General features: G+C 38.1%; 1 protein-coding gene across 2 annotated transcripts in view; it reads left to right on the forward strand.

Annotated features, from left to right (window-relative positions):
- The window catches only part of LOC145980551 (putative ATP-dependent RNA helicase DHX57), a 63,365-nt gene extending 53,541 nt beyond the window's left edge, over positions 1-9,824 (forward strand). For both annotated transcript variants that reach the window (XM_083113572.1, XM_083113573.1), the window contains exons 17-18: positions 4,033-4,266; positions 9,561-9,824. In XM_083113572.1, coding sequence (XP_082969698.1) covers positions 4,033-4,266; positions 9,561-9,704 — 378 coding nt within the window. In that variant the 3' untranslated portion in view covers positions 9,705-9,824. The remainder of the gene's footprint in view (positions 1-4,032; positions 4,267-9,560) is intronic.
- Positions 9,825-16,676: the final 6,852 nt, after the last annotated feature.

The following is a 16,676-nucleotide window of genomic DNA, read 5'->3' on the forward strand; positions in this document are numbered from 1 at the left end:
CACGACCGGATCAAGAAAGTGTGGTGTGTTACCCCCACACCCCCTATACGCCTTCATGGCATGGTGCTATGCACAGGGGAACACTTTTTCTTTTTTATATTTGCATTAATTGGTAATCTACGGTAAGTACATTCCTGATCCATCATAAACCAAATTACATCGCTGAGTTATAAAAATATTTTAAATGCTTGAAGTTTAGATATGTACTTCAATTAAAACAAAACCAAAGTGATGTAAATTTAATTTTAGGCAAATATAAACCTCCAAATACGAACAAAATCTTGGTTTCAAATGATTGCATCATTTTATTTTTATTTTTATAATGGTACTCTTTATGGTACCGTTATACAGTAAGTTTTTTCCTTTTTTATCCTCAACCTGAATCCTCAACTTACGATTTGTTACGATTTGACAACGCAGTACCATGTTTGGCACCTAAAGTTTTTTTTATTTTATTTACCTGATGAAGGAAGTAGTACAGACTTCCGAAACGTCGTTCTGAACCATTTCTACTCACTCACATAAGTTATTTATATATTTTTATCTGTATTGATAGTGAGTAAACCGCACCATTGTAAAATGCTTATTTGTAATGTCATCAAAGCCGTATGATCCCAATATAATCCTTGCCTTGTAAAAAGTTCAGAGGAAATTAGTAACAATCAATTATGCAACAAATGCTAACATTTTCATTACTTAATTTAGTACTTGGTGAGTCTTTTTTTGGGGGGGGGTCGGACCCCCCTTAAATACGTCCTTCCTGTCCTTCAAAGCCGTATGATCCCAATATAATCCTTGTCTTCCAATAAGTTCAGAGGAAAATACAACAAATGCTAAACGAGTATATTTTCATTATTTAATTTTCGTACTTAAGTACGCAGTAGCTCGGTCGTTAAGGCATGTGACTACCATGCGAGAGACCTGAGTTCGATCCCCGGTGGGGGAGAACCAGGATTTTTTCCACCTGTTCAAGCAGCTCCGGTGCCCACCCAGCGTCGTATAAAGTGGGTACCTGGAGGAAACTCTGGGGGGTAAAGGCAGCCAGGGGCGTGGTGCTGATCACATCACTCCCACCTTCGGCAGTGATCAAGAAAGTGTGAGGTACTGACCCCTATATGCCTTCATGGCATGGTGCATAGCACAGGGGAGCACTTTACCTTTTTTGTTACCTTTACTTAATAAGTCTTTCGGGTGTGTGTGCATGTGGGGGGGGGTCGGGACCCCCTAAATACGTCCTTCCTGTACTTCAAAGCTGTATGATCCCAATATAATCCTTGTCTTACAATAACTTCAGAGGAAATTATACAACAAATGCCAAACGAGTATATTTTCATTATTTGATTTTCGTACTTAATAAGTCTTTCAGGTAGGGGATGTGGATCGGGACCCCCTAAATACGTCCTTCGTGTCCTTCAAAGCCCTATGATTCCAATGTAATCCTTGTCTTCCAATAAGTTCAGAGGAAGTTATACAACAACGGCTAAACGAATATATTTTTCATTATTTAATTTTAGTACTTGATAAATTTTTCGGGGGAGTTGGGGCCAGACCCCCCCCCCCCCCTTAATACGTCCTTGGTCCCAATCTTGGCCTGGGCTTGCATGTTCTTTGTGAGTATCACCTTCATGAATTTCATCATGTTATCACGACCTTTTTACCTCGGATTTGAAAACTATACGGTCGAGATCAAATTCACATTTTTTTTTTAAAAAATAATTCAAAATAGTTTCATAAATTTTACATGACAAAATACGAGAAGTTCAAGTTTTAAATTTTCTATGTTGCAAAATTACTGTCACAAATATGTATTCACTTTTGAGTACTTAAAGAAAATTACCAAGATCGAATATTGACACACTATATATTTAAACAAAAATTAAACAACTGAGTATAACTAGTACATACATAAATTCAGTACACGTTATTATATATATATGTATATTGCAGCATAAATATTGTTTTGCATTAACCTGTTCGCATATTACAGGTTTATCTTCAAGTTTATCACATTAAGTCATTTATTATCAAGAAGAATTATTTCCGACCTTGCGTAGATCTTTACGATGAAAATCGGCACCAAACGCTCGATTATCAGCTTAGAATCAAATACGAATTATGTGTATTCGTACGTTCAATCGACTTTTCACATTCAGAGTGCACACTTTTTATATATTTGCAAATATAGGCCTTTCACTTATGTAGGTACATGCATGTAAGATACTTATCTCATGATTCCTCACAAAGAGAAGATGGCTGCCATTTTACGTGAATCCATCGGGTCACAAATTTAATGTCCTTTGGACCTTTTAAGCATTTTACGACGCAATTTCAGTCGTTACAATCGAATATTATACTTATCTGCGCTGCTATATCACGTCATATCCACAAATCTTCATGTTATGTTTTAAAAGTTCCAATTTCAGTTTCTGAAACTTTATAGCGACTGCATTCGGGTCGAGGTGATCTTAAAGATGAAGCAGTGTATCCGAACTCACACTGTTACAACTTTTTTCACAGTATACAAACTTGCGAATACTTTTCAAGTGACAAATTTCGAATTGTACAGTAATTATACATTAAAATGCTTGTAAAATAGATTAGATACAATAAAATAAATTTTACAATATTTCATTACATGTTTACGTATTTTATTTTCATCTTTTACCGTTATTTTATGTTTTACAATTTTGGTGGGAAAAAGGTTATTTACGCACAACTTGGATTTTTCCCTTTCTGTGAGTTGGCTATGTGTCCAAGTTTAGGATTACTTCTCAACTCTGGGATTACTCTTCAAGGCGCTTCTTTTAGCAAACCGTAAGTTTAATGTCGAAAATCAACCAAAATCAATTTCAAATGATTTGTACATGCTAGTAATATGTTTTAAATACATGTTTGTGCCCAAATACTTATGAAAGAGCAAATAAAAGCTGCTGAAACCAAACATATGTGCGATTATGCATAATTTTGGCAATTTTCGGTAAGCATATCATTGATCACAAACCAAATTACATCGCAAAATTATAAAAATATTGTAAATACGTGAAGTTTGGATATGTACTTAAATAAAAACAAAGCCAAAGTGATGCAAATTAATTTTGTACAAATATAAATCACCAAATACGAGCTCAAATCGAAAAATCTGAGAAATAAAATTATTTTATTTTTCACATTATGATGGTACTCATTCTGATACCGTCATAATGTCATCACTCATCCTCATGGTTGCGATTAGCCAAAAGTGGCAGAAAAGCGATGCTTAATAACAAAAATGAATCAATCAATTATTTATCCACCCCCAAAAAAGTCTTAAGTCCTGAATTTGTAAATTTTGCAACATAGCACTTCAGAGCCAACGGAGAGTAGCCAACTTTGTATTGCATAAACCACAACATCTGATCTTATGTCTATTAAAAGTAAGGGTAAAAGCAAGGTAAAGTTCCCTCTGCCTATAGCACCATACCATGAAGGCACATTTAGGGTATGTGGGGGAGGAGGGTAGGACCCAACACATTTTGGAGGTAGTATGATCAGTACCATGCTCCATCTACCTCCACCCTCCCCTTCCCTGCTGCATGGTATGAATTTATTGTAGCTGTGTGAGGCACCATCAGAGCCACCTCGTGCAGGGATAAGGAAGGGAAAATTCCAACCTTGGATCTGCCACCCTTGAAATCGAACTCAAGTCTCCCGCTTGACAGTCAGATGCCTTACCAACTAGGCCACTGCGGCTCCTATTAAAAGTCGTTATTCAATTGTGAAGTTGCGAACAACTTTTATAGACACCCTGTATAATGCAAGAAAATGTACGCTTGCGAATGTAAATAAGTGGTTCCACTGTATATAGGGTGTACCAGAAGTAATGGTGCAAACTGAAACTGTGAAAAGTACCCAATAGTAGACGCAAAAAAAGTATTCTGGTCAAAAATGCCACTTGGATGTGAAGAAGTGAATTTTATTACCCAATAGCCAAGGACAATAATAAACATTGTCTTCCAATGGAATTTTAGTGATACATGTTTCATGTATTTGCAGGTTTTTATCCACCCTTCATCAGTGAACTTTCATGCAAATCAGTTCAAGAGCCCTTATTTGGTGTACCATGAGAAGATGAAGACCACCAAGGTGTTCATACGAGAATGCACCATGGTACCTTGTCTTCCGCTTGTCCTCTTCACTGGCAGTGGGCTGAATGTGGAGCTCCACAAGGGGACGTTTGTGGTTTCACTTGAAGATGGGTGGATTAAGTTTGCTGTTCAGTCACATGAGGTAAGTATTGCAATAGTTTTCGTAGGTGTGTGTGAATGAGTGATATAATTGTCTCCTTTTCAGAAATACAGAAGGTGGTTTGGGATATATCTGAACGACTTTCAAGGTACCATGCCGCCACAAATGGTCCATTCTGTCGGATCACCAGCATTGTGGACTGTCATTCTACATCGGAGTTTCCATTGCAGGAAACTATGTTGGGAAACAGGCATGGAAATTCTATCCCATTCCTCTCCGCAGGCTTTCCAAAAAACGAGGAGGGTGCGTAGACAGCGATGTTTCAAACGTCGTTCCAAGAGTCCAGAAATCCATAGGATTGGCATCAGGGCTTTTCACAGGAATGTCCTGAAATGGGATAATACGGATTCCTGTTTCCCAGCTCCATCTCCTGATAAAACCAGAGAGATGTTTGGGCAGCCTGGTTTCAGGCCTTGTCCATATGAATGCACACCCGTTGAGTGAACCCTCCGTACAAATGAGGCTGTACTGAAGATGGGGGTCATAATGTATGACTGACACATTTCTGTCCACCTTGTGCACTGGCAACTTCCCTTCAAAACTCAATCTGGTAACAACCATGAAGCCTCTTGGAAAAGTGTCCCGGCAGTAGCGAACAAAGTTGCTGCACCCCTTGCCATCAGTAATTGACCGAATGTGACCACTAATGCGCGATTCATCCATTGTGACCACAGTCCTCCACTTGCACCCCACCAGGTGTGTTTGCTATTTGCTCATGTGAGAAATGTACATGGGAAAGGGTCATGACGTACCCTTCCCAATAACTGTTCTCTTTTGGCACCATTTGACAGCTACGGACATGACACTCTGGCACCTGAAAGCTGCGATACATGACTGATAACAATAGCTGCGCCACCACTCCAGCTCAATCCCGCAGTGGCATCGCAAAGTCATTCAGATATGTCCAAACTACCTTCTGTATAAGTAAAGTAAAAAAGTAAAGTGTTCCCCTGTGCATAGCACCATGCCATGAAGGCGTATAGGGGGTGTGGAGGTAACGCCCCACACTTTCTTGATCCGGTCGTGAGTGGGGGTGATGTGATCAGCATCACGCCCCTGACCGCCTTTACCCCCCCAGGGTTTCCCCCAGGTACCCATGTTATTCGACGCTGGGTGGGCGCCGGGGCCGCTTACACCGTTAGAAAAGTTCCCGGGTTTGAACCGGCCGGGGATCGAACCCGGGACCTTGAGCATGGTAGTCAGACGCGTTACCGACTGAGCCACCGCGGCCACCTACCTTCTGTATAAGGGTCGTCCAAATGCAAGTGAGACTGTTTTTTCCCAGCATGTTTTATTGGTTGGAATACGTGAACATACAGGAAGTAATAGTGATACATGGGCTACATATCCACTACACATTAGTCACCTTGTCAGTTCAAGCCAGTGTCCCAGAACGACACTAGATTGTTGATAATCTGAATGAAGAATGTCTATGGTTGGCTGCGAAACCAGTCTTCTACATCATCCCAGGTCTCAGAATCCATAACAATAGAGCTTTTTTTGTGCAGGTCAGGGATATAGGGAGCATGGAGTGGCCGAGGACTTCCCAGCAGCAGCAGTGCAACAAATCTTGGCACCCTCTTGTGACTACACCATCTGAACACTGTACACAGTGACAGACACTCATTCCTAAGCATGTCCTTCATGTGATGATAAATTTCAGCTCCACTAACACCTTCTACTGTCAAAAATTGAATAGCTGCTTCGCTTGATCTGATTGGATAAATCCAGGCCATAACTATATGTTCTTCCTTCAACACATGCACACATCACAGTAACACTTTCTGACAATAACAGCTTGCATCCTGAAATATAATGCCATCTACTGGTGAAAATGCAAAGTTCTTTGCATTTAAACAATGATGCTAATACAAGTGTCTCACTTTCATTCGGGTGACCCTTATCTGTCTGGATGAATAAATATCATCTAATTTTTATTTCTTCTAGACAATTAATTGAAAATAGATCTGAGCTGATACCAAAGCTTTTTCTGCCATTCGAATTAATCACCAATACTGGCCAATATTTTTATAGAATCTGGATGGGTCTTGATGTGCGAAATTTGAAAATTTCAACCAGAATTATGTGGCACAATGGATTTTGAATGAAACTATACCAATCTTATCATTCCAATATCATTCTTTCAATATTTTAAAGCAAACTTTAGTAAATTGGAGTGGATTACTTGTATGTTATGTTAATCAATATCCTGAACAACTTTTGTCACAATGTTTCACCTCGTGGTGAAAATTTGAACTAGTTTTCATCGGCATCGCTTCCCCATGGTCTCTATAGCCTCATACAAAGTTTCACAGCAATACTATGCTTCAAACGGGCTCTGAATAAAGCAACTTCAATTGTTGCCACCCTGTAGATATATCCGATTGGTAGAAGTATGCTGCAACTATACTTTACACTGAAAATAGTCCATACAGTACGCAAAGGATGAGCAGACTATTATGCAATTTGAAAATGGGATTTAATGGTGTTATATTACTTACATTGCAAGAATTAAAAGAACACAATTTAACTTCTTAATGTATTATTTCACTATAAATAATTCGATAAACTCATTTGCAATCTTTTAAACCAGACATTTTAAATCAATCTTCCTGTATAACAAAAATGAATCGAAATCAACAACTTTAAAAAAGATTGCTGTTGATACAGCTTTCTTAATCTCAGTGGTTCCCAGAGTTGTTTTTTTTTTTTGTACAATAGAAATAAAGTAAATATTGGTTATTCATGAATGTAGAAGACAGGCACAATGCATTTTTCATGTTTTTGAAAGGTGTGAGGTGCATTTTCCTACCATGTTCTGCTGTAAATATTTGAGAAGCAAAAATGGACTCCATTACACACTTATTACTCTCATAACTACATAAATGTACTATTAGAAGGAAAACGTTTCTTTCGTGTGATAAGCATAGTTTTCAAATAAAATTTATGGTTTTATTCACCGTTTTAATACCAAAATGCCATGCTTTATTCTGCTATGGATTCTGAAATGTGCCCAGGTTTTGTATCGAAATCTTGAGGTTTTATTCACCATAAATATGTGGCTTTACTGATTGGTCATACTATCCATAATTTTATGAATAAACTGATACACCGATATGCCTGTATTTGCCAATACAAAGAGAGAACCGATTAATCTATCCCTTCCCTATTATACATTTTGTTATATGCACATGAAGGTATAACTAATATAACCTGGTTTTGAAAATTCCTTAATGGACAAAGGCAAATCCTAAGGTAAAACCTATTGTAGTCACCAGATAATGTTCTCAGACCTGAAAAAATCAGGGAAATTGACCTGTGAAAATAGGGGGGGGCACCTAAAATGATCCCAGAACTCTTTAAAACCAATTACCATATTGACGCGTGTATAGTGCGCGTGCGTGTATAATGCACATCCTGGTTTTTGATGGGTAAAAGTGACAAAAATTTATATCTCATATATGATGCGCAGAACAATCCAGTTTCAAGAAATGGCTCTTTTAGTTGTAGGTTGTAAAGCTGTTGCTATACTGATCAAGAGTGAATGACGTCATACCTATTCAATTGCTCATTCCTTCTTTTTCAAAATATATACTTTTTCTTTCCGTGACTAATGTAACATTTATACGAGGCACATTCAGGACCTTCCAAATAGCAGATAGCACCACGAGATTTCTTCCATTAAGGAATTTACACACTCCATGTATGTTATATTATTTGGCCAGTAATACATTTTAATTTTTATTATCTTTTTCCTTGTTTTTCTTCATCCAAAGTACCATAAAAATCTGAATGTTTCTTCAGGTTTTGATGAACTTATTTCAACCGCATTTCACATTAGTGTCGTTATATTGTATGGAATACTGTTTCCATATTCAGAAACTGCAGGATTCAAGCTTTACAACAATATATAACATGATAGGGTTCCGTGAACATGAAAATCAATGCAAGTGTCCCAAAATCATGGAACGGCCGACCCTGTATGGTTTCATGTTGGCTGTCTGAATTATTCCATGCATAATACGCACCACAGGTTTTGGGGGCAAAAATTTTGGAAAAAAGTGTGCATCATACATGAGTAAATACGGTATGATTGGGTCAGACTAATAGGTACAGCAATCAGCTCAGGAGAAGGTTCCCAAGCGAGGGGAGGCTGTGTGCAGGGGTAAAGGGAAGGATCAGTCCATTTGCAGATGTTAGGGGTAACAGGAAGCCTTCCGATGCAGTCAGTGTACTTTTGGAAATGTGTAGGAGTTGATTTGCATGTGCCAGTTTTTTTCAGTGTCCCAAATAGTTTTGTATTGTTTATCCTGTACATTATTTAGCCTGTATTTCAAAGAAGTTCAAAAAGAATATATGACAACAACTTGCATCCCTGCACATGTTACAGCAAGGCCAACATGTGTTTCTGACTCATGGGTCAAACCACAACCGTAATAGTGGTCACCTGTTGCTACCTCACTTCACTTCCGTCGGGATCTTCTGAGCGGTCAGCTGTACTCCATCTGTATCGATCAATGTAGGGTATTAGTTTCTTGGTATAATTGCTGATAAATTCTACCAATCCAATAGTACTGCCTGTAATTTATTGCAAAATTGTGCCATTTTGCTGTTTTTGTAAATTTAAACATATAATTTGTATGATTATATTCTGTAAAATAAATGTAATTGTTTCCTTTTTTCAAATCAAAACTTTTAATGATATCCACTTGCACACATTGCTGAAAGAGGTAATTTTATTTCAATAATTGGTATCGGTAAATTTTACATCAGTGCTTCATGATTACTGGTGAGAATTTCATATCAGTTCATCCCTAGTTGTAACTGCCAGCACACTGTGCTAACTGGTCCCGGGTTCGAATCCCAGCCTGGGCATTCTTTGTGTTCCCCTTCATCTATTAATCATATCATCACTCATCGTCATCTTCGTGATTAGCCAAAAGTGGCAGAAATGTGACGTAAGGTACACCAAATCGATCAAACATAGTAAGTACTCCCTCTGTCCCATAATTATAGTCCGGTATGCCAAAATGGTAACTTTTTATTTATGTTCTTTTGGATACTTGATCGGCCAATTTGTACTGATCCTTGAGTAATAAAGTTGTATGACTCATTCCAGTGTTTCATTTTCTTCTTCTGTATACACCAATGTCACAGTTTGCATATCGGACAATTATTATCGGACACCAAACAAAAGTGTACCAGACAATAATTATGGGACAGAGGGAGTAATAACTAAACAAGAAGGTAGCTAACAATATGAAATTATTCCACAGGTTGCTGAATTGCTAAAAATGATGCGAGCAGAGTTGCTGAAGTTGCTAGATGAGAAAATCCAGCAGCCAACGCTAAATTTGCTGACCCACACCAGAGGTAAAAAGATCATAAAGACCATAATTCAGTTGGTCACCACAGAGTAACGAGTGTTGCAGCCTTCCTTATTTATATTGTAAGTGATAAAACATTTCTCATGTTCATGTTTTTCATTTGCAGGATTAATATATGTTGTCAATTGCCATAGTTGATTAAAATGAAGAATAATTATTTATGTTTTGACGTGCTTTTTTATTTAAATATTTTCAATACTTTTTGGTGCCTTGTCTATGCAGAAAATGAAGGTTTGTGGAAACACATCTTGACCCTTTGGAGTTAAAATCTCATTTCAATATTAATAACTAGAAACTGGATTTTAAAGGGAATTCCTTTTTTATTTTTCAAATTGGATCATGGAATAAATAACAGTGTTGATAATTATCTTCTACAAACAAGATTACATGGTTTTGACTTCCCGTTTTCAGCCCACATTCCTTTTATCCCCCCCTTATTTAAAAACATTTTCCTTTCTGATCCCTTTATTGACTAGTTTTTCAGCCTGCATTCAGTTTTCCCCCTTTTTAACCCATCTGCATACCATTTAAATGCCAATTTTTTTGCCATGAAATACCATTTAAATTTGGCTATCTCCCGTGGAGGTTTGCACAGCAAGACAAGATGTCAAATATTGTTTAAACTATCCAAGCAATTTACGTGAAAATTTTATATATTGAAGTGGAAGTATAGTAATAAGTATGCACATATGCAGTTTACTTGAAAGATAATTAGAGACTCGCCTAATAAATTTGATCACACACATCTTTGCATTCCATTTCCATTCCTCAACCTTTCATATTTTTCCTGCCACAGCCAACTCTTCCTCACTTTCACTACATTCTTCAATTTCACTAACACAAAATGAACCCCGTGTTCATCTCCACTTCCAAAATCCACATTTTCCTCTTCATCGCTATCGAAAAGCAACTTTTCAATCGCAGAATCTTCTACAACATTCTTACGCAACATGATTGCAAGACATAACAAATGAAGGTTTGTTTACATGAGAAATTACTGAACAAAACATGCTTGAAATGGTATGAAAAACTTAGCAGCACAAACATACACGCCATAGATTTGAAAGATCATACAACCTCTGCCATCTATTGAATGAAAAAGGAACTACGTGATGAAAATCGGGAACCCGTCGATTCGACGACTAGGTACGGGAAGCGAACGTCCAGTCGGGCCATCGATTCGACGACTAGGTAAGCGGATGGGTTAAAAAACTTCTTCGTTGGTCTCTTTATTGACAAGATATCAATTATTTTGTACGACTGTTTTTTCCCTGAACAAAACAATCAACAATTGTCTATTTGGTGCAGTTTAGAGGAAAGAAAGAACAAGCGCCTTCTACCTTATCTTCCCTCCATGAGTGTTGGGAGTACCTTGCAGCGATTGTTGCAACAATGCGATTTGGGCTTAAGCAGTAACAAACGCATTGTAAGCGGCACACCTGTTGAGTCGAAAGTGTTCTTATCTGCTTCTCTTTTATTGTGAAGTTTATTAGAATAGTTTTAACTTTACTGTGGCAAGTTGCAAGTGGCAGCATGCTATGGAATGCGGTAAGCTGTATCAAGGAAGATTTCATCGAAATGTATGGTAAGATTATTCACTGTACTTCACCTTCAAAAAAAGGAAATGAAAAAGAACTATAGTATATTTCTGCATTCCACTAAAAATATTTTAAATCAAAGCACAATATGTACCATTCATATATAAAAAGGGATACATTAAATTTCTTGCATTTTTTTTTTACTTCATATGAAATTTAATGTATCACTTTTTATATATGAATGGCATGTACTGAGCTTACATTTTAAAAAATAGTTTTAGTGGAGTGCAAAAATAAACTGCAGTTCTTTTTTCATAGCTTTTTTGGCAATAACTTTCCCTTTTTTGGTCCTTTGTTTCCTTTAAAATCTGGTCTCTATTAATAACAGTGTGATAGTACAGGGTGCGGTAATGAATCGGCAATTTTGCAACACTGTATGTAGCCACTTGTGTGTCACAGAGGTAACATATTGCAGCCCCTGCTTTACAATTCAGGTATGATTAAGTCGTCGAATGAAGCACAGCATGAATTCACTGTAAAAGGTTTTTTTTGTTTTTTTCCCAAATCATGTCATCTCAAAGAACTGGGATATATATGCCTTAGGCAGCCAGATTGCCGGGTTTGTCCGCATGTGATGACTTTCTTTGGGGATACCTAAAAGCAAAAGTCTTAAAACTACTTCCCCCTCCCGTGCACTCACTAGGAACTTAAAGATCGGATCCAGGAAGAGGTGGCTGAAATTCCTGTGTGGCCATGCTGCTTATTGTGATGTTTACCAAAACACTGAAAGTGTGTGCAAAACAAAATGGAGGTAATTTTTTTCAAATAAAGAAAAATGTAAGGATTGTTGTTTTTTTAATGAATTTTACATATTTTTGCTTTTTAAGTTTTTCCATCTTGTTTCCTCACACATTACATATAAATATTAATATGCAAGGAAGAAAGTATAAGGGTATGGTTTAAAAATAAATGAGACGTTGCGTTAATACTGTTAAAGATTCAGCGACACTGTTATGGGAGGGTTTGGTGGAGAAGAACCAAATAAACCAGAAATTAAAAAAACACTTATTCAAAAGAGCAACGTTTTACGCTGCCACACACAGACCCCTATGCTGTGTGTGGTGTTCCATGGATAACAGGTGTCCCTTGGGAGACCTGTTAACCAACAGTCGAACTTTTTGCCTAAAGTCTAAAACTGTAGGTAGAGGAGGCTTTTATAGACTTATTGCTCACGTCAATGATATCCAAGTCGATCACATTGAAACAGCACACTTATTCAATATAAATTACCATCTGTGCCATGGCCACCACCAAAAATTTGAATGTGGAATTGGCAACACTGTAGCACCGGCATTTCTTCGGGACAGATGCGACATCATTGAGGAGGATTTGCCATTTAGTAATGATGCAGCATTGGAATGGTTCGGAGCGTGCTTTCACTGTGAAAGCTTTTTATAAGAACGGTGATAGTGTGACTACAGCGCAAAGGGTATTTCGGCAGCATTACCAGCTAGGACGACATGCTCGTGTCCCATCGGCTTGTGCGTTTACAACATGGGTGTGTAATTTGGAAGAAACCGGGTCAGCGTTGAAGAAGAAGCCCCCAGGTAAAGTTCGAACAGTACGTATACCATAGAATATTGAGCCAGTTCCAGTTGCCATTCAGAGGAGCCCTCGCCGCTCCGTTAGACAACATGCATCAGCCCTACTGTGTAGTCGAAGAAGCGTACAAAGAATACTGCATGAAATGAAGTTCCACCCCTATAAGTTAGAGATTGTGCAGCAATTACATCCTGAAGACCCTGTGTTGCGTAAGAAGTTTTGCGAATTGGTGTTGGCCAAGGTTAACGAGGATGCCAATTTCCTTAACAATTTGTGGATGTCTGACAAAGCCCATTTCCACCTTAGCAACTATGTTAACAATCAGAATTTCCGTTACTGGTGACAGGAAAATTCTTGTCAGCTTCACGAGTGTCCATAGAATAGCACCAAGGTTACAGTATGGTGAGCAGTGTCAAGTCATGGTGTTTTCGGCACTGATTTTTTTTTTAAAGTGAGGAAGGCATTGCAACAACAGTGACATCAGATTGATATGTTGCTATGCTTGAAACATTCTTGACACCGACAACATGTGGTTTCAGCAGGACGGAGACACGTCACATACTGCTCGACAGTCTATGGAGGCGATTCGCAAATTGTTTGGAAGGCGGACCATTTCACGTAACAGTGACATTTCATGGCCTTCGAGATCCTCTGATCTCGGTGATTGCGATTTCTTTCTGTAGAGACATCTCAAAAGTAAAGTGTACAGCACACGTCCTGCAATCATTGCTGAACTGAAACAGAAGATTGCAGCAGAAATCACTGATATTCCTCGAGGCATGATACAGCGGGCATTCCAGAGTTTCCACAGCAGACTTTCAGTATGTGTATGCCGAGATGGAACACATCTTTCTGATGTAATCTTTAAGAAGTAAAATGACATGTAAATGTCATAGTTAATGGCCTACTATGTACATGCATATCCATCATTAAATGTATTTTTTCCTGCGATTATTCGTGCATTTTATGTCAATTGAAATTTTGCCGTTTCTCTGCACCACCCTGTACTAGCTCTCATATCTGGGGGCCACACACTTTTTGACATTCACATCCCGTTACTTGGTCTTTGATGGGGCACACAAAACAAAAGGAAGAGTATTTTCCTGAATTTGATTATTTTGGCCCATTTCCTTGAGGTAACAAAGATACTGGGGGGTAATGGGTGAACTTTCCTGGCTTTCCATTGGAGGATTGCTGGATATAACTATGGATGCTTATGATACTTGTTGGATGCTCCTCTGATTCCATGTGGTCTGGCTTTCCCTATCCTGGTATAGATCACACTTTTTTCACTCAAAAATGATTAAAATCGCACTCGGAACTTTAAAAAAGGCATTGGTTGCCATTTCACTAATAGCAGCACTCACCCAGATCCATAATAAACTTTGTATGGACTTTGGGTGGCTATTCACTTTGTAAATCCATTGTTCTTGGGCCACGTGGTCGCTAACGAACTGGTTTTGGCTGGCAACACAGCCTCCGACCTGCTTCCTATCAGGTAAACTACATAAGTGAGCTTGCGTGCCAAGCTCGGAAGATAATAAAACACTTGACCACTTTCTGTGTGACGTCACAGCCTTGTACGCTCTCATTGGCTGGCTGAGGTCACCTGTGACTTTTGCTGCTTTGTGGAAGGAGTTCCAATTCCTCCCACGAGATGGCAGACTTATCAGGTGGTTGTGAAAAATACCTGGATGCAAAATGTAAACAAAGGTATTTTTCACTTTTTCTGGCCTATTTATGCCAGATAATTAAAAAATGAGTCAACTTTTCATAATTTGGGCATGATTTTACCTATGAACAAATGTTATCTTTTATATTTAATAAAAAATAAGGAATTTAGCAAATATATGGTTTGGAGCACATGGTTTCTTGTATCCAAGATGGCTACTGTTTGCCTGAAAATGGTTACTTTTAACAAATAAAGCATTTCTATCCATCCCATGGGTGTAGCAAATGGTTTTTAAGCATTACTCATGATGCTATTTGTGGGAAAGTATAAGACATTGGAAAAGAGCTCTCACCAGCACTTTCTATTATTAACCTAATGGCCTTTGCACTTAGGTTGGGTCGGTGGGTGTTTGTGTCGGGGCATGTACGCCCAATTCTTGATTGGTCATAAAAGATAAACGGATATATTGAGGAAAGAAAAATTACCCATGGCAAGTTTTATATATATATATATATATATATTTTTTGAAGAGAGATGCAGAGCCGAAAATCCACTTCTAACCAAAGATCCGACCATTCACTGACAATGCCGCATTCCACAGAGAATAGCTTCATTGTTTCAAGCTGCATACCGCTGTGTATGTAATTACAGCCTCGTTTCCTGTGGGGGATTTTCCGCTCAGGATAGAGGCTTTGTCCTTTCATCGACAAGTAAGAACAAAGGTTATGGAATAAGTATAAAACATCCTGCAAGGTCAAACTCGCTCTCAGTTGGCATTAAGAATTCATAAGGTAAAGTGAGTGCAGGATCGTAATAGTTCGAGGTGCGTATAACTTAAGGTGCGAGACACCTCAGTAAGTTGCACCTCGAACCAAGGACACTACATGGATTAATAACAACTCTGTCGGATCTAGGTTAAGTGTGGAGTGAAATCAGCTCCGTCATCCTCTTCTTTCTTCTCTTTGACAAATAAGGCAATTCAATATTATAAAATGAAACCTCTTGCATTGCATAATTAGTTACATCCCTTGTGACTCTAAGATTCTGTAGTAATAAATTGAGTCACACTTCACGATATTTGGAAAACAATATGTACCTATAGAATTTCCCTTCAACACATTTTTTGTTAAGACATTGTAATTTAGTTTACCTCGCAATACAGGTAGCATTGTTTACAAATGCTAGCTGTATTGTTGCATTATTTAAAAATAAGAAAGATGCACAATTTTTAAACAACAAACAAACAATGTGATGAAATATAAAAGACAAGGTTGCGAATATAAGCTGCACCTTAACTTTTCACATCATGCTTCTCATACACCAAGGTATGTCCGCAGCAAATTTCATTACATTATGACCAATAGTTTGATTTTTATCAGCGAAAATCGGGGGCCGAGAGCAACTGAAACAACTTGTATTACAATGTATTTATACCGTCACCAGTAGAGCCATCTCCAGTGCAAGAATTAATTTCTTCTAATCCAGTCATGTATTAATGAATAAATTAGAAGTTTGCCACGGGATATTCTGCATCACAAGTGTTGAAAGTTACTTCTGATGGTAATTCCAGTAATTCTAAATACCTTGTATAGATTGGAATGAGTTTGAGGAAGCTTCCCTTTAAAGAAGTTAGATCTGTACGTTTCAGAACCCTCAACTGATTACATCTCATGATTATATCTTCAATAGCTTCATCAGTTATCTTAGAATATCTCTCATCATCATCCCCCTGGACATTGTAACAGTATGATAGATCTAGTTCTTCCAGGTTAATACATTTGTCTGCAATGAGCATAACCACATTCGTGCCAACAATAGACGAATCGCTTAAATCTAAATACCTCAAACCTGACTGCCATGCAAGCAAATCGCATAAAGAGCTTGTATCCGATTGTAACTTCAGGTTTGAAATATTTGGACCATCCAATCTACTTACTTCAAGCGTGTGGAGTTTTTCTAGCCTCTTTGACATGGTCCATCAAAGAAACCATTGCCTGACAGTTTCAAACTCTCAAGCTGATCTTTTGTAGTTTTTAAGCAGGTTCGTTGTGTCACTCTTTTGAAGATTAGAAACAGACTGGATGTCCACTTCGGTAAGATGTGGGCATCGCTGCACAATCAGGCGAAGAAGATCCCCATCCAAGTGTTTCCAAGTTGGAGCAATGAGTTTCTTCAAATCAGATGCCTCGTTCC

This window comes from Lepisma saccharinum, chromosome 28 (genome assembly GCF_977018435.1).
Source record: "Lepisma saccharinum chromosome 28, izLepSacc3.1, whole genome shotgun sequence".
Taxonomy (NCBI): domain Eukaryota; kingdom Metazoa; phylum Arthropoda; class Insecta; order Zygentoma; family Lepismatidae; genus Lepisma; species Lepisma saccharinum.